The sequence below is a fragment of the Amphiprion ocellaris genome, chromosome 11 (assembly GCF_022539595.1).
Source record: "Amphiprion ocellaris isolate individual 3 ecotype Okinawa chromosome 11, ASM2253959v1, whole genome shotgun sequence".
Classification (NCBI taxonomy): Eukaryota; Metazoa; Chordata; class Actinopteri; family Pomacentridae; genus Amphiprion; species Amphiprion ocellaris.
The window spans coordinates 9595564-9613161 of record NC_072776.1 but is presented as its reverse complement, the minus strand read 5'-3'; the positions used below and the strand labels follow the sequence as shown (position 1 = coordinate 9613161).

The 17598-nt window shown below is 39.4% G+C and overlaps 3 protein-coding genes across 5 annotated transcripts; 2 read left to right on the top strand and 1 right to left on the bottom strand.

Annotated features, from left to right (window-relative positions):
- Positions 1-771: 771 nt before the first annotated feature.
- bbs5 (Bardet-Biedl syndrome 5) lies at positions 772-4573 on the top strand. Its single transcript, XM_023286386.3, has 12 exons — positions 772-947; positions 1270-1352; positions 1446-1511; positions 1875-1924; positions 2167-2294; positions 2394-2529; positions 2871-2966; positions 3295-3357; positions 3472-3606; positions 3823-3906; positions 4145-4168; positions 4255-4573. Exons 1-12 carry the CDS (start codon positions 886-888, stop codon positions 4354-4356), a joined length of 1029 nt encoding a protein of 342 aa, XP_023142154.1. The 5' UTR covers positions 772-885; the 3' UTR covers positions 4357-4573.
- A 151-nt stretch (positions 4574-4724) lies between these two features.
- klhl41a (kelch-like family member 41a) lies at positions 4725-9120 on the top strand. The gene is made up of 6 exons (XM_023286385.3): positions 4725-6372; positions 6956-7113; positions 7199-7306; positions 7404-7589; positions 8514-8660; positions 8770-9120. The coding sequence occupies exons 1-6, from the start codon at positions 5287-5289 to the stop codon at positions 8879-8881; spliced, it is 1797 nt and encodes a 598-aa protein (XP_023142153.2). The 5' UTR covers positions 4725-5286; the 3' UTR covers positions 8882-9120.
- A 126-nt stretch (positions 9121-9246) lies between these two features.
- Positions 9247-17427, bottom strand: fastkd1 (FAST kinase domains 1). Of its 3 annotated transcripts, none has more exons than XM_023286380.3 (15): positions 17351-17427; positions 16445-16932; positions 16288-16356; positions 15493-15618; positions 15006-15404; positions 14807-14917; positions 13425-13556; positions 12860-13346; positions 12663-12777; positions 11522-11650; positions 11279-11410; positions 11016-11129; positions 9922-10066; positions 9691-9805; positions 9247-9581 (listed from the first exon to the last, which is right to left on the bottom strand). In XM_023286380.3, exons 2-15 carry the CDS (start codon positions 16777-16779, stop codon positions 9498-9500), a joined length of 2493 nt encoding a protein of 830 aa, XP_023142148.1. In that variant the 5' UTR covers positions 16780-16932; positions 17351-17427; the 3' UTR covers positions 9247-9497. The 3 variants fall into 3 exon arrangements, with proteins under 3 accessions (XP_023142148.1, XP_023142147.1, XP_054871014.1); XM_023286379.3 differs by lacking the exon at positions 17351-17427 and adding an exon at positions 17057-17344; XM_055015039.1 differs by lacking the exon at positions 17351-17427 and adding an exon at positions 17214-17231.
- Positions 17428-17598: the final 171 nt, after the last annotated feature.

The following is a 17598-nucleotide window of genomic DNA, read 5'->3' as shown; positions in this document are numbered from 1 at the left end:
TGATTTTGGATTAGTGATGATCAAGTGTAGAGTGGAGTTTTTTTTTTTTTTTATAGATGATTGATTTGTAGCATGAGCCAGTATGGAATAAAAAGGGGGAGTATGGTTTTAAACCCTGTGCACCGCTACACCAAGCAACTGCTGCAGCTCGCATTGGAGCTTTAATTAATTAGGGTCTATCTATTCACCTCAAGCCTCTAATGACAGCAGGAGGGCTTCTGATGGCCAACTGCTCAGTGAAGCGGTACACAAGAATCACACCCTAACCAGATTCCAGATGTTGCTTGGAATTCGACCTGTATTTATAGTCATCTGACGGGACGTTGGTCTCATTCATGGTGACCACAAAACATTAGAGACTACAAACTAAGCTTTCAGTGCTTTTGAAAGTTTAAAAGGCCTGTCTGTAGCCTACAAATATGTTTTTATCTTGTGTTTTAAGTTATATTTGATTCATATAAGAGAGCTGGCTCGCAGAAGATGTTAAAAACCAAACACACACACACACACACACACACACACACACACGCACACACACACACACACACACACACACACACACACACACACACACACACACACACACATATATATATATATGTATTTATATATTAAAAAAATAAATAAAAAGAAAAATGTACTCACTTAACTTCTTACCAGAGGGCAGAGTATCTAAAGCACCCACTTTTAACTGTCACTTCCGATACTAAACAAATGTGAATTCGGGTTTGAAGTACTTTTGGTCCGCTCGGCTCGCCGTCTGTTGCCACGGTGATTGTGACGCTACACAGCTTCATCAGATTAGCCAGTCTGACATTTAGCTAAACGCGGTGGGAGATTATTAAACTTTATTAAACGAACCCCTGGCAGTGATAACCTGCAGTCATGGCGTCGGTTTTAGATGCTCTCTGGGAAGACAGGGACGTTAGATTCGACATAACAGCGCAGTAAGTTAACGCTCAATTTGTTTGTGATCATTTCACCGTCGTGCAAGCTAGCTAGCTAACCTAGCTCAACTAAGCTAAGTGGCTACATAAATCAGCGCCACCTATAATATTTAAACTACGCTGCAATCTTTTCCTAACTGTGTGTTTAGCTCCATCTTCTCTCGAGAAATTTTATGGTAGCTTAATATCACGTGTGTCTTTTTGTGAAGATATTATAGATGACCTTAATAGTAGCATTACTGTGAGCAGCTGTGATAAACTGAATGAACCTTCAGCCGCTACACCTATCGGTGATCGATATGTCAATCTATTCGACACATAGGCAGATGAAAACTCGTCCAGGAGAGGTGCTGATAGATTGCCTGGACTCGATTGAAGACACGAAAGGAAACAACGGAGATCGAGGTACTTTTGCCACCTTGTGATTTAAGTACATCTGGAAAACTTGTGCGTGGCTAATGATAGCTGATAATAATGTCACCTTTTTTTTATTTGCAGGAAGACTCTTGGTGACAAATCTGAGAATCATTTGGCATTCTCTGGCCCTGCCAAGAGTCAATTTATGTGAGTACATGCCTCTCCACCGGCTGAATATTTATACCCTCTCTTGGAAATGTGTGGAATAGTACAAGCTTAAAACAGCTTTAAATTAGCACTTCAACTAATATAGAGTGCTTTAAGAAGATGCAAGAGAACATACTGTAATTTGAAATTGGAAATCTCAAAAATGACACTCTTTTGGACAGTTACACATCCGGAAAAGCAAAAGTAAACATTATCAGACACCATGTAAGATATATGACTGAGGTTCTTTACTTTGGATATTCACATTTACAATTGTGTACTAACAAGACTAGGAGAAGCAGTAACTATGAAACAATCTGAAAATTATATCAAATCTAAATTAAATCTGTTGTTTTTTTTCAGCTGTGGGTTACAACACAATCATTAACATCACAACAAGGACAGCTAACTCGGTAAGTAAATCTTTGTTTTGCTGTTAGTTTTTTTCTCTTCCAGTGTATTTGTTCAGAAGCTTTTCTCAGACACATCACATAAAGTAGAAACTGAACAAATGCATCACTTGTATAAATGGGAAAATGTCTAACCTATGTAGGACAAATTCAGTAATGGTGACTATAGTTTAAACAAATATATATTGAATATGGTAGTTAGATAAACATGCATGCTAATTAAGGAACTAACTTCTCCTTTCTAGAAACTACGAGGCCAAACCGAGGCTCTCTACATCCTGACAAAGTCCAACAACACAAGATTTGAATTCATTTTTACAAATGTGGTTCCAGGAAGTCCTAGACTCTTTACTTCTGTCATTGCTGTACACAGGTAAAACAGCACTGAGGCAGTGTTGGGATTCTTTAAATACATTCAGTGCCAAATGTATGTCTTATTTATTATCTTAACATGTGTTTTATGCTGTTTTAGGGCCTACGAGACTTCTAAAATGTACCGGGACCTGAAATTGCGAGCCGCTCTTATTCAAAATAAGCAGCTTCGACTCCTGCCCCGGGAACAAGTGTACGATAAAATTAATGGAGTCTGGAATTTATCCAGTGATCAGGTACTGGTGTTGTTTCTGTGATGTGATTGTTTAGTTGCTTTTTTCAGTTTTACTCAGCCTCCATAAATTAATTTAGTGTATAAAATCTTTTCTGTGTCTGTTTGATAATGTGCAGAATATTACTGAACCGGCTTACACAGTATACAGAAGTACAATTTTGATTTAATGAGCATCATAGTTGACTGAAAGTTGTTTTTCTCTATTAAATACTTTCTTGAACTCTCCTTTTTTTATATACATGGAAAGTTACATGTAATTTTGTTGTCATTATAGGGATACTTAATTTGCAATATGTGTAACTGTTTATTTTACTTGACTGTTGCTGTTTTTCTTTGTTTTAGGGTAACCTTGGAACCTTCTTTATTACCAACGTACGGATTGTGTGGCATGCTAATATGAATGAGAGCTTCAATGTCAGCATTCCTTACCTCCAGATTGTAAGTACAGTTCACTTAAGAACATTGAAATGTTCTATTGATATGAGCTAAACCCTAAACAGTACTATCTCTTATCACTGTGAATGTAATGTTATGACAAACCTACACAGCATCTCTTGCTCTGAAGTGCTTCATATGATCCATCTTTAGAGCATTTGATCATTTCTTATTACTTTACATTATTCAATACAAGTGACACAATTCAGAGCAACTTCTGTGGATTGTTGCTGCTGATTTTCTAACAAAATGGTCCTATTGCACTTGTTTCTGTTCTAAAATCCTGTGTTCTGTTATTATGTGTTTAACATAAAATCTTTTCTCCCTCAAGTGGTCAATCAGAATAAGAGACTCAAAGTTTGGTTTGGCTTTGGTCATTGAGAGTTCCCGCCAGGTAACTTCTCTGCACTTTCATTCACATTTATCTGATGCGATCACATTATTAGCGATTTCTTCTTCAGTTTTAGTGCTTGTAATACAGTAATACACGCTGTTTTTGTGGTTTTAGAGTGGAGGCTATGTGCTGGGGTTTAAGATTGATCCAGTGGATAAGCTTCAGGATGCACTCAAGGAAATCAATTCCTTGCACAAGGTCTACTCTGCCAACCCCATCTTTGGAGTGGACTACGAAATGGAAGAAAAGGTAGGCGTCCACGCACAATATTTATAATCACTGACCCTGAATGCCTCAATAGTACAACATTGAAACTTGAACTATAAAAAACTCTGTGTCTATTTTTGAATTCACAGCTGTTAACACTCCCATGAATATTTTTGAATACTATAATGTAGCTGGCTTTTCCACCAGTTTTAACTGATCATGTTGTCATAGTGCTGTTTGTCCTAACAATGATTCCAGCCCCAGCCGTTGGAAGAGCTCACAGTGGAACAGCCTCCTGATGATGTGGAAATTGAGCCAGACGAGCAGACTGATGCTTTCACTGTGAGTAGTTTCCACCAGTTACACTCATCACTCCTCTGGGAGTTAAAGGTTTAGTTTTCAGACTCTCAGAATAGCTGTTAGCTAATGCCCTTCAGCTTAATGAACAAACATGAATTTATGTTGCCTAGAGCTCATGTTTGTACTCATCACATAACAATAACCTATTATTACAATCAGACAGCTCTGGCTATTTTCATAACTGTGTTAATTTCATGTCTTTGTGTGTGCTTTCTTACAGGCCTACTTCGCTGATGGCAGTAAGGTAAATTCACATAGTTAACATTTCTATTCATGAAGGTGTTGGAAACTTGTTGTTGGAAACTTAATTTATTTGTTGTTATTCCAAAGCAACAAGACCGTGAGCCGGTTTTCTCTGAGGAACTCGGCCTTGCCATTGAAAAGCTGAAGGATGGATTTACGCTTCAAGGGCTGTGGGAAGTAATGGGCTGAAATAACATGACACATGTACTTACTTTATGTATGTATTGTGTTTATAAAGACAACAAGTATGCTTATTTATAGGTCAAGTTAAAAGGTGTACAGTTTACTACAGTAACTTTAATGTATTTTTGTGTGTGTTAATTGGATAAAACATTTGTATAGTGACAAAAATGTAAAAGAAAAGGCAGCTTTTATTGTTTAATGTGAATAAATGTATTTAAGTAGATGTGGAGCCCTTTAAAAAAACAAACATCTCATTAATACTTCATCAAATAGCTACAGTAGCTTTGTACTGTATCTCATTTTTACTGTATGTGGAGGGAACACAATGATCTCAGGCTAAACCCAAAGTATTTAAAAAGTGTTGAAAGAGGACAAACTGTCACCCACTGAGGCAGCAGCTGTTCACTGACCCTGTCTGCTTGTTAGGTAACTCTTCTGTGAATGTCCTGCACATAAATACTGAATCCCTCACTGTTGGGAAGTGGTCATTACTATCAGTGAGGTGTGACTCATTCAACAGGAAGATGTCACCAGAAGCTGTGGTAGATGCCAAACACGTGTAAACACATAAAATATGTGTAAAAAAAGGGTTGCAAAACCTGCTGTTTTTTGGGAAAGCTACATATTTCTATTCTATCATAAAGGCAAGAGTAAATGAAATGACTAGATCATGTTATTTCCGTGTGCCTGTACAACAATGTTGCTACTCATCACTGCTGTGACAAGGCTTCACGGTTGTTTTTACTCTATGACAGCTGTGTGAGCTCTCCGACTGGGCCAACCTGAATTCTTCATGGATGGGGTGGTCGGTTATATTTAGAGGGGCACAGTTATATTGAAGTGGCTTCAGGTCTGGCAGCCTATAGTTCTGTCTTCAGCCGCTTGGAGAGTCCATCGTGATCTGCTTCACTTCCCTCCACTTTCTGTCCTCAAACAATGGATCCCCAAGGCTTGAGGGAAGATCTTCGTCTGTTCCAGAGCACTCTGCTGCAGGATGGGCTCAAAGAACTCCTGAATGAGAATAAGTTAATTGACTGTATCCTAAAGGTTGGAGACAGAAGCATTCCCTGCCATCGACTCATTCTGGCAGCGTGCAGTCCTTACTTCCGGGAGCTTTTCTTCTCAGAGGACGGCAAAGAAGAGGACAAAAAGGAGGTTGTTCTGGAAAACCTTGAGCCCAATATTTTGGAGGTGATTGTGAATTACATGTACTCCGCAGAGATTGACATCAATGACGACAATGTGCAGGACATTTTGGCTGTTGCCAATCGCTTCCAGATCCCATCAGTGTTTACAGTCTGTGTGAATTATCTGCAGAAGAAGATGTCCAAGAAAAGCTGCCTCGCCATCTACAGACTGGGACTGATGCTGAACTCTGCCAGACTGGCAATAGCAGCTCGAGACTACATTGCAGATCGCTTCGAGACCATCGCCAAGGATGAGGACTTCTTAGAGCTTGCTCCACCTGAACTCTTTGCAATTATTGGAGCCGATTCATTAAATGTGCAGAAAGAAGAGGTGGTGTTTGAGACGCTCATGAGGTGGATCAGAAAAGACAAAGACAAGAGAGTGAAATCATTGGAGGAGGCCTTTGACTGCATCCGTTTCCGTTTGCTCCCAGAGAAGTACTTCAAGGAGAAAGTGGAGAAAGATGATCTCATTAAGGCTGATCCTGAGCTTCTCAAAAAAATTAAAGTCATCAAGGACGCCTTTGTGGGGAAACTGCCTCCAAAGGAAAAGGGGCAAGGTGATGAGGAAGGAGGGGAGGGCAAACTGCCTGGTTACCTGAATGACACCCGCAGATATGGCATGTATGCTAAAGACATGGTGCTGATGATCAATGACACCGCAGCTGTGGCCTATGATGGGCAGGAGAATGAGTGTTTTCTTGCAGCGATGTCTGAGCAAATCCCCCGAAACCACGTCAGTCTGGCATCGAAGAAGAACAATCTGTATGTGCTGGGAGGACTGTTTGTAGATGAAGAGGAGAAAGAAAACCCACTGCAGTGTTACTTCTACCAGGTAGAGAAGCCTCGTTTAACCCTCGTGTCGTCCTGCAGGTCAAAATTGACCCGTTTTAAAGTTTGAAAATGTGGATTAAAAAAATTTTTCACAGTGAAATTTCTGATGTCCACATTTTCAACATTTTTGGGAAATCTTTGAACATTTTTTGGTGGAAAAGAAGAAATGTTAAAAATGTTTCTTAAGAACATTCACAAAAAAATCAACCAAAATCCAGTGAAATTCGCTGATTGATTTTTTTGTGAATGTTCTTAAAGAAAATATTAGAAGTTTTACTGATATATATGTAATCGCTTTAGATATTTTTAGGAATTTTTCGTGAAGATTTTTACTCATTTTTTAAAAATATTTACGAGAATTTTCTTGCCAAATTTGGGGGATTTTTTTTAAATAAAAATTTTAAGGAATTATTGGAATTTTCTTCCTGAAGGTTTTGCAAATTTTCAGAAATTTAGGGATTTTTTTTGCTGAATTTTTGGATTTTTTTCAGACAGAAGACAACAGGAGGTTTAACTCATGTAACAGCAATGAGTGAAGCCCTTCACTTTGATTTTAAAACGTATCTCTAAATCATTGTTTTCAGTTGGACACTCTTGCTGCTGAGTGGATGGCTCTGCCACCGATGCCCTCCCCCAGGTGTCTCTTCGCTATGGGCGAAGTTGAAAATCTCATCTTTGCTGTCGCAGGAAAAGATTTACAGTCCAATGAGTCTCATGACACTGTCTTGTGCTATGATACTGAGTAAGTACAGAACATCTGGATGTTAATTCAGTGGATTCTTGCTGAGAGTACAGCTGTTATAAACACATTCTGTTCCTACATTTAGAAAAATGAAGTGGTCGGAAACAAAAAAGCTTCCGTTGAAAATTCACGGCCACTGTGTGGTCACAGAGAACGGGCTGGTGTACTGCATCGGAGGAAAAACAGATGACAAGTAAGAGTGCAATATCAAAGCATCCACTATTAGGTTAAAATATGATTTTCACGTTATATTAATGCTTCCTGGGAATCATTTTGTCTTTCTGGTAAAGTAAAGCAACCAATAAGATGTTTGCATACAATCACAAGAGGTCGGAGTGGAAGGAAGTGGCCTCCATGAAGACGCCCAGGTCGATGTTTGGGGCAGTTATCCACAAAGGAAGGATCATTGTTGCTGGGGGAGTCAATGAAGAAGGCCTGACAGCTGCATGTGAAGCCTACGACTTCGGAACCAACAAGTATGTGCTGGTATTATGAAAATTCACAAGACTTATTGTGATTTAATTGCTATAATAATCCCAAAATGTGAGATTTTCTGTTAGCATATAGAGAATGTATATTATACTACAAAACAAAGAAATGGCTATAGAATGTGATAAGTTGTTATGACAAGTGTCAGTCAAATATTCTGTGAGCTCATTTTTACTGCATTAAAACATCCTGCACTTCTATGGAAACAGCACAACCATGACTGGAAGGAGAGAACACACAAAAATATCCTCTGTGTATGGCACAGTTATAATGCCATAAATCCTTTTAAAAAAAAAAAAAAAAAAAAAAAAAAAAGTTGCATTTCTTTGGCTAGTTTACAAAACAAAGAAACAAAGTACAACCTAGAATTAACATACTTTTAAAAAATAATAATTTGTTTCCACTCTTGTCTCCTTTCTGATTTATGAAAACACAGCCTGCAGTTCAGCTCAGTTGGAAAGTGATTTCTGGTCACAGCTGAATCAGTTATGGCTTTCACACGTGTAGAGTGATGTGAGTTTAATGAAATAGTAATGGTTAAATAGTGGTAAATTTTCCCATCAGAACTGTGTGTAACAAATGATACATTCATGGACTAATAGACAGCTGAAAATCTGTTTTGGGTCCAATGAATGTAATTTTTTTTTTTTTTTTTTAAAGATACAATTTTCATTGGGTAGGTTTTAGGATTCAAAGGGTTTAAGGCCTTGTGTGGTGATGAATAGTGTTTTTATGTTGCTTTATTATTAGGACATTATAATGTTTTCTTGTATATAATGTATTATTTATGTAATTATCTTGTAATGACCCTCAGATGCACCCTGATTGGGAACCCCTTCTTTAAACTAATGTTATAGAATGAAAACCTGCAGAGTTCATACTCAAACCATTAATACACCGCCTTGTTGCAGGTGGGCACCATTTACTGAGTTTCCCCAGGAGAGGAGTTCAGTGAACCTGGTGAGCTGTGGAGGTTTGTTGTACGCTGTCGGAGGCTTCGCCATGGTGGAGAACGAGAACAAAGAGTGTGCTCCTACTGAAGTCATCGACATTTGGCAGTATGTGTGATGATAATACATATGAAAATTTCATTCATGTTTTTAAATGAGGAAAATCTTCATCAGACATTCAACTGTGTACTTCAGTAACATCTTCTGACTTTATCAGGTACGAAGATGACAAGAAGGAGTGGACCGGTATGATCAGAGAGATGCGTTACGCTGCTGGAGCCTCATGCGTCTCGATGCAGCTGAATGCTGCCAAAATGCCCAAACTGTAACTGCAGTTCAAGGACATTCATGTTACTGCTATAGAACACATAATATGCACTGTACACGCTCGTATTGTGCAGATCATTGTTGTCATTTATCATTTTAACACATCGCACTTAGCTGTTCTGTTCATTTTTAGTTTTAATATTGTGATTTTATCAGGTCTTTGCTTCCTCATGCTCTCTGCAGCATATTTAAGTATTCCCCATTGCACTTATTTTAGAATTAAAATATTATTGTCAACAGATTTACTGTGTCTATTTGACATTTTAGCTGATTTTTGTGTTTTTAATCACAGTTCATTAAATATTTGGGGTTCATTACTTAGGACTTGAAGCCCTGTGCAAATTGAAAAACATCAACATTATTTCGGTTTTATTTTTTAAAAAGTGTTTAATACAAAAGCACATTATGCACAACGTCATTTAACATGAATGAGGTAGATTCATGCCAACTTTATACTATAATAACAAAAAATAAGGAGCACTTAATGTATATTAATATACTGTATTTAAAACTCAGTTCAGTCACTCTGGTAAAACTTTCTTCAAAACCAGGCTAATAGCTCAGCGCTGCAGGTAACACTTCTCTCATTATTCTGTGAATAACTGCCTAAGGGGAAGGCTATCTAAATATTTTCTTCTTCAGATATCCCTTCCAGGCATCATGTGTTGAAAGCTCCATAGAGTTCCATTCAAAGTGAGGGATCTGTAAAAACACAGACAACACCAGTCACTTCAGACTGCCCTTTACAATTATGCTAAGATTTAAATGGGGATAATTACATTCAACGTCATGCTGGATGATGTTTTCTCACCTGAATAACACGATATCCCAGAATTTCAAGGTGTCTCTTTCTCATCAGGGCCTCACCTTTCATATGATGAGAATTTTTGCAGAAGGACCTCGAATCTAGAAAGTCCACAGCAACACTAAAACGACAATAAAAAAAAACAGAATATCAGACATATTAAATATCTGAGTGGTGCTGTTATTCTTTGTTGACATTCAGAATATATTCTATACGGGGACACATTTAAATTCCTACCGCTGAGCTCCAGGTGGCAGCTCATCCCTGCTGTTTTCCAGTGAGCTCGTATCCCAGTGAACCGCTCCTCTGTCTAACATCTGCAGCGTGCTCTGCTCGCTGTAAGGCAGTGGCTGCGAGTGTTTGTCCAGTTTGCATTCAAAGTCTGAAAAGATGCGGAAAATGTGGCATAAAAGATAACATTTGCAGTGCTTTGGTGTCATGTGAGCTGGACTGTTGAGGTTTTCTCCCTGCAAGGGTTTCTTGGAAGTACTTGCCAAGACTTGAAGGTATAATCGAGGGTATAGTAGTCATGTTAATCAGTCCGGACATGCTAGTGCAGATTTATTAATGGGTGTGGAGAATTTATTACTCTTGCTTGCTTCTTCACAACCGGACTTAAAACTGTAGCATCACTGTCACACAGTGCTTACAATTTTTGATCACTCTCATCAGGAAATTTCACTGAACAGAAATGTATTGTGGCTTTATTCAATGCTTGTGCTTTAAATTATGAACTGAAATTAAAAGATATGAACTGACTCCACAGCATGCAAGCATAAGACCAGGAATCAAGCTACAAGGGGTCTCTAAAACACTGACATTGTGCTATTTTTGCCATGCATTTATGTATTTATCGTCATTGATCAGGAGAAAAATTAGGCTTTTCTTGATGCAGTGCAGATTTGTGATTGACTTTAATAAATACATGCTGTTCTTGTTTCACCATTAAAGTGCAGGGGTGCAGTATCATAAACTTCACTCAATTTAACTTAAAAATTAGAAAAAAAATCTTGATGCCAGATGTTGTACAAGAAAAAAGAAGACCAAAGCCATTCCATCTATGGTGCTGGGAAAATGTACCAGCAATTATTTTTCATGTATGCTTATTATTCATTCAGTTAACAGAAATAATGAATAATATAATCTAAACCAGCAATGCAAAGAGCTCTATAAATGTTGTATCTGTCCTTTCTAAACACAATAAAGTGAGCTCACCCAATAGTTCACAACCTGTGTAAGAGCTAGCCACAAAATGAGCTGCTTTTTCCTCAGGTGCAAAGACTTTTTTTCAGAGAAGAACGAACAACATCTCATAAAATATCATTACTTACCTACAGTGTAAAAATATGGAGTGACAACTGCTATTTGGACACAGTTAATTCCACCCAGAACTTCCCCCAGCATTTTGTGGATTTGCTGTTGCACAGGACTGACACCGCTGTTCCCTAATAAAAACATTTCGGCAGGCAATTGATAGCATGTATGTATGTATGTATATATATATATATATATATATATATATATATATATATATATATATATCAAATTGAATTCAAACCCACTGAGAAAATCAGATCTTGGTGGATCCTCTTACCTTTCCTTTGCAACTGCTGGCAGTAGCGTTCATGAAACCACGGCACCTGGAACTCGGGACACTCGAGACACACGGCGCGATTGAGCTGCATGAGGCGCAGCCGTGTTCGCATGTTGAGAGCATCAGAGAGGGCTGAAGGAAATACAGCTACGCTTAGTCCTGTCCAGCAAGTGTGTACTTACAGCTCAGATGCACAAAGTTGAGTATTCATTAAAAATCTGTTTAAAGCAACACGGTGCATACTTTCTAACTCGGAGTCCAGCTTTCCCAGAAAGTCGACACTGAAGATTTCTCTGATTAGTTCTTCAGGAAACCTGTCAGCTACTGCCAAGGAGTACGCCTGGAGGACTAGCAGATGTGGCTCGAAGGAACCTAGAATAACATGAAAAAAGATAGATAGATAGATAGATAGATAGATAGATAGATAGATAGATAGATAGATAGATAGATAGATAGATAGATAGATAGATAGATAGATAGATAGATAGATAGATAGATAGATAGATAGATAGATAGATATTTTATTAATCCCAGGGAAATTCAAGTGTTCAGCAGCTTACATACAACAACATAAAATAACAAAAATGCAGGTTAGTAACATTAACATTAAAGGTTCGTATACACACTCTGAAAATCTAAAAAAAAGGGCTTCTAATTTTACAATCTATAGAATACTAAATGTAATTACAATTCAATATACAGTATTTACACATTTCAAGGCACAGTGATTTAACCCTTCTGTTGTCTTCATTTACGGGCACCAAAAAATATTGTTTCCTTGTCTGAAAAAAATCCAAAAATTAAGCAAAAAAATTCCCCAAATTTCTGGATATTTGCAAAACCTTCAGGAAGAAAATTCCAATAATTCCTTAAAAGTTTCCCTTAAAATTTTTATTTAAAAAAAAAAAAAAAAAAAATCCCCCAAATTTGGCAAGAAAATTCTTGTAAATATTTTCAAAAAATGACTAAAAATTTTCCAAAAAATGAGTAAAAATATCTAAAGTGATTACATACACATCAGTAAAACTTCTAATATTTTCTTAAGAACATTGACAAAAAAAAAATCAACCAAAATTCAGCTTTTTCCACCAAAAAATGTTCAAAAATTTCCCAAAAATGTTGAAAATGTGAACATCAGAAGTTTCACTGTGAAGACATTTTTTTTCTCCACACTTTCAAACTTTAAAATGGGTCAATTTGACCCGCAGGACGACACGAGGGTTAAAGTGAATCTGAGTGATATAAAATGACTTTGACATGTAGTAGGAAAACTGTTTTATCGAACTACCTAAGGCGCATGGACATTCTGCAATGCACCATAAACAAAAGTGTTAGTGTAAGCTTACAAAGGAAAAAGAAATCTGTAATGTGACTATTTCCTTACCGATATGAGGCGTGAAGCGCTTAATACAAGCATCGTACAACTCGTCTGCTTGCACTGGATCATAGTTCAGGACAGAAAAGGGTAGCAGGGTGGCATACGTTGCTGAGTGGTGAATCTGAAAAAGAAGACCGGAAAAATACAGTTCATAAAATTTTACTTATTCCAGATATAACATGTTGTGATATCGCTTAAGGCACCTTGTCAGTGTGTTCTATGGCCACACTGGCGATTCGGTCCATCAGAGGAGGGCACAGATGATGTGTCCTGGTTAGGAAGAAGGCAAGCTCAGGTGCATTGCTCCAGTTTATCTGGTCCATCATCCTCTGCAGCGTGACCATCGTCTCTTCCAGCAGCATCTCCTCGAACCACTCCCCCGAGATGAACTTGAGCTCCTCGAGCACCAGGTCCAGCTGGTCGGCCGTCTGCAGCCTCTCGTTGCCGCAGCGGTTCAGCGTCTGCAGCAGACGGACGTACTTGCTGTGAGTGTTGTGCCGGTAGGACGGATCGTTGCGCACCCATTTGGCAACGGCGAAAGAAAGGGTGCTGAGCTCGCTGAGACTGCACTGCTCCACCACGGCATCCACCCGGGAGATCACGCCATCTTCAAGACGTGGACAGGGCAGCATGGACAGTACACGGGTCAGCATGGTCACCTCATAGGGGAAGACGCTGCGCTGCAAAAAGCTGAGAGGTAAAGTGTCATCAGTCTACTTTTTATTTAACAAAACCAGAAAACTATTTTTGTCTTCAATAAATACTTACTCGACCAAAATGTTTCTTAGGTTAGTGAAGAGTTTGGGGTTCTGATGCTGCAACAGAAAAAGGGCTTGGGTGGCTCTGGCCGCCTCCACTGACTTGTAGACGTGAAGGTTCCTTTGGATTACTGAAGCAATTCTGGAAAAGGGTTTAGGTAAAAATAAGTACATTTTACAAAACATCTGAGAGTTTTTTTAAATTTGTGAAGATTTGTCTTGTAACAGGAAAGTACTCAGTTACACAACATTCTGATTAGGATATTTTAAACTTTGTGAATTCTCCCGGGGAGGGATCAATAAAGTTTATCTTATCTTAACGGAAATTTTTAAAGAAACGTGAACAACTTTACCTGACAGTGTTTTTAAAGGCCTCCTTCAGTAAAAAAAAAATTATGTTTTATAAAAATTTCATTAACATGTATATTTTTTAGTTTGACATGCTAGAGGACACATAATGTACTAAATAAGCAATCATCCATTCATCCATCCATCCATCATCTACACTGCTTAATCCTCATTGGGGTCGCGGTGGGGCTGGAGTCTATCCCAGCTGACTTAGGGTGAAGGCAGGGGACACCTGGACAGGTCACCAGTCTATCGTAGGGCTACATATACAGACAAACAATCACACTCGCATTCACACCTACAGACAATTTAGAGTAATCAATTAACCTCAGCACCATGCCACTATGCAGCCTCTAAATAAGCAATCACTTCTAAAAAAAAAAAAAAACAAAAAAAAAAAACACAGATTCAGACTCCGAGGTTTAATATGTAATAAACCTAAGGCACCAGTACTGTCAACATATCATTAACCTTCATCAGTTTCCAGTTCTAATATATGTTTGGCTGAATTACTCTAGTACTACAACTTGCCTAGTTCTAGGGGATCACAACATTTGCGTCATTCAAACTTGATCGAACCCTGACGTAGTCATGAAAAATGGAAAGGACAATACTGGCAGATTTGCGGGTGAGCTGGTGTGCCTCAGCTGCACTGGGGAGAGGTGTATGGAGACAGAGGGGATTTCAGAGATCTGCACATTCTCAAGGAAGCAGTCCACAGTTACATGTAATCCGCTTTAAAGACACACAAATATGTTTTTACAGATTTAATCAATCACCTGGGAGGGACTATAAATGAACGGACCTTGCGGTGAGATTTTGTCAGCTGCTGTTTTCCAATCTGAAGGGGAAATTTTCAGTCTCTATTTCACAATGGTTGTATGGATGGACTGATGGATCGATGGATGAACAGATTTACTGTCTTTAGTTTTCAGCTGACATAAAGAATGATACAGATCTAGTTGCAATAAGTTGATTTTGGTCAATACATTTGCTCCTGTATTTAAGTGATGTTGGTACTTTAGGATAGAGACATAAACTCACTTGTTCAGTAAACTAAGGTTCCTGCTCTGAATCTCTTCCAGCGCTTCGGCTACAGCCAAGGCCTGCTGTCCATTGAACTCATCCGCCAACAGGAGGGCAGTGTTCTCCAATCTGAGAGAAATGAAATCACAGATTAGACCAGTGAAACTCAAACATTAGATTTCCACTCGCATATCTCTCCACTGATAATGATACGAACCGTTCTCTGATCTCCGGACTGGCCATGGGAGCCAGAGCCACAAACAGTTTAAAGAAGGACACATGATCGGTGCTCGAGTCTATCAGTTCAGTCAGCCTTTGTCTAGCAGCCAGCCTGAAATCACAGTTGTTGAACTGCAGTGACTGATACAAGCCCAAGATGATGCCGATGTTCTCTGCATCCAGTGTGGGAACGTTGCGCAAGATCATCTCATTGCACTTCTCCAGCAGAGGTCGGTGAACATACTTGACGTTGCGCAAAAACTGCACCATTCTCCGGGGGACGTTAAAATGTGAAGGATCCGTGGTGTCCAGGAGTTGATCCGCTCTGCTGATGAGTGCATCCCGCAGCCGGGGAGACACCAGGGACGACACGCTGGTCATCAGAGCAGTTAGGACCCTGGAAAAACATTGCCTGGGACAGTTAATACTCAACATGAGGTGCTTAGACGCAAAAGATAATTGAACCTACAGGTCTTATAACCAACCTGGCCTCATCAATAGATGACAACTTCTGATCCACGATGTTGGTGATGTGGCCCATTAGAGGGCTGTGTGAAAGATGCTGATCGTGTAAACAGACAGCAAACTTGGACAGAGATCTCATTGGAAATCTGCAATGAGGCATGTTTGTTTAAAATCTTGTTAGTCTTTAAATTCTCAGACAATTATTTTGACTGGACAGAAAATTAAAACCACAATTGTGATACCTATTATCCTATTAGTAATTTATTACATACAAATACCAAACACATGCTGCTTGGAGCTTTTGTCGGGTGAAGATTTGCTCCTTTCTCTGTTTCTTGGGGTTTGACAGCTCAAAATATCCATCCATCCATGATCTATATACCACTTAATCCTCATTAGGGGGGCTGGAGTCTATCCCAGCTGACTTAGGGTGAAGGCAGGGGACACCTGGACAGGTCACCAGTCTATCACAGGGCTACACATAGAGACAAACGAGCACACTCACATTTACACCTATGGACAATTTAGAATCACCAATTAACCTCAGCATGTTTTTGGACTGTGGGAAGAAGCTGGAGAACCTGATTAGAACCCACGTATGCGCAGGGAGAACATGTAAACTCCACACACAAAGATCCCAGGGACATGAATCGTGGATCTTCTAGCTGTGAGGCGAAGGTGCTAACCACCGAGCCACTGTGCAGCCCGCTCAAACATCACCTTTAAAATATTTTTTTTTCCACTTATTTCTCAGGTATTAAGTTGACCAAATTATAATTACTTCATTAACTCAAAGAAGTGTAATGCGATCATACCTGTCTACTCTTAGCCATGCTTCTGAAACCAGCTGTTGAACAAGAGAGTCGTGTGGCTCGACATTCAGCCTAGAACAAGGACAAAAACACAATATGTTGCCATTACAATTGCATAATTCAAAAACATGATCATTAAACTGACTGTTTGTTACTATACCTGAGGAAAGTGTAAAGCATGTCGACCAACATGGAATCATCCATATGTGCAATTTTGTTTTCTGCCAGAACCCGTAGAGTTAAGAACTGTGGGTGACTCCTGGTGAGGTCGACAGTCCGGAGCAGCTGAGGTCTCTCCTTCTGAAACTGCCACAGCAACCCCACAGCACAGTTCACATGATCAACTGTGAGCTTGGCCTTGTTCTTCCCAACCAGGTCAAACACTTGCTCTTCGGCAGCGCAAACTCGGAGCTGCTCCAGAACCTGGTCTCTGTTCACTGTCCCTCCATGAAGGAGCCTGCGGAGGCAGGAGTTCACAGATCGGAGGCGAAACATCACCACAGACCTCTGGGCTCAGGTTAACTATGAGGTCTTCATTGTACCAGCGTCCACTGTCAACCTCTATGCCCACTGACAGGCACAGTCAGCTGGGATCACAACCATAAAATTACAGTCTGGAGGTAGTAGACCAGGTGCTCCTTTAGGGATCTGTATCAGAAGAAAACACACACAAAATAGAAACACCTGAAATACAGTTTGATCCTGTATGAAAATGTTTTATATCACGCATGGTTATACTATGTTCAAAAGCAAGCATCTGCACGACACTGACAGCTCACGTGTTGACCTCATTTGACAGGAAATCAGCGCAGAAGCAGACCCATTCAGAGATATGACTTTCTGTCAGTCCCACACAGAGCTGAGGTTAGCTGCTTGCTGCTAAGTCCTGAATGCTAACATGGTGTTCACGTGGATACACAAACAATCACCTAAAACCACTGACAATCTTCGATTATCGCTGCCTGCTGCATTCACGGCTAGATTCATACATATTATACAGATTTACGCCTTATAAATCTGACACAAACAGAAAGCGGCCATTAAAATCGTTCAAAGTCAACATTACCTAGCATGTGTGCTACTAAGCTTCACTTCCGTAGCCGGTGACATAATTTGACAGCATTTTGAACCCTCGGTTTAGCCTTTCAGGCGGCAGCTCATGCCGGTTGGCAGATGTAATAATGACATGTAGTAGTTACGGGGGATTTATTGAGTGTTTTTCTGTCAAAATAACTTACTAGAGAACCATATCTACCACTCAGACAATATAAAATTAGCACAGCGCTTCTATATCTCGTTGCTAAGGTATGAACC

What these genes read in the sequence shown, in the direction of transcription:
- bbs5 (XM_023286386.3), top strand. Translation starts at nt 886, where the DNA reads ATGGCGTCGGTTTTAGATGCTCTCTGGGAAGACAGGGACGTTAGATTC. An exon ending in AGATTCGACATAACAGCGCA is followed by an intron (nt 948 to 1,269) that starts GTAAGTTAACGC and finishes TTCGACACATAG; the next exon opens with GCAGATGAAAACTCGTCCAG. An exon ending in AGCAGACTGATGCTTTCACT is followed by an intron (nt 3,907 to 4,144) that starts GTGAGTAGTTTC and finishes GCTTTCTTACAG; the next exon opens with GCCTACTTCGCTGATGGCAG.
- klhl41a (XM_023286385.3), top strand. Translation starts at nt 5,287, where the DNA reads ATGGATCCCCAAGGCTTGAGGGAAGATCTTCGTCTGTTCCAGAGCACT. An exon ending in TGCAGTGTTACTTCTACCAG is followed by an intron (nt 6,373 to 6,955) that starts GTAGAGAAGCCT and finishes CATTGTTTTCAG; the next exon opens with TTGGACACTCTTGCTGCTGA. An exon ending in GAAGTCATCGACATTTGGCA is followed by an intron (nt 8,661 to 8,769) that starts GTATGTGTGATG and finishes TGACTTTATCAG; the next exon opens with GTACGAAGATGACAAGAAGG.
- fastkd1 (XM_023286380.3), bottom strand. Translation starts at nt 16,779, where the DNA reads ATGTTTCGCCTCCGATCTGTGAACTCCTGCCTCCGCAGGCTCCTTCAT. An exon ending in GCGCTTCACGCCTCATATCG is followed by an intron (nt 11,651 to 12,662) that starts GTAAGGAAATAG and finishes ATGTTATTCTAG; the next exon opens with GTTCCTTCGAGCCACATCTG. An exon ending in CCAGCAGTTGCAAAGGAAAG is followed by an intron (nt 11,130 to 11,278) that starts GTAAGAGGATCC and finishes TGTTTTTATTAG; the next exon opens with GGAACAGCGGTGTCAGTCCT.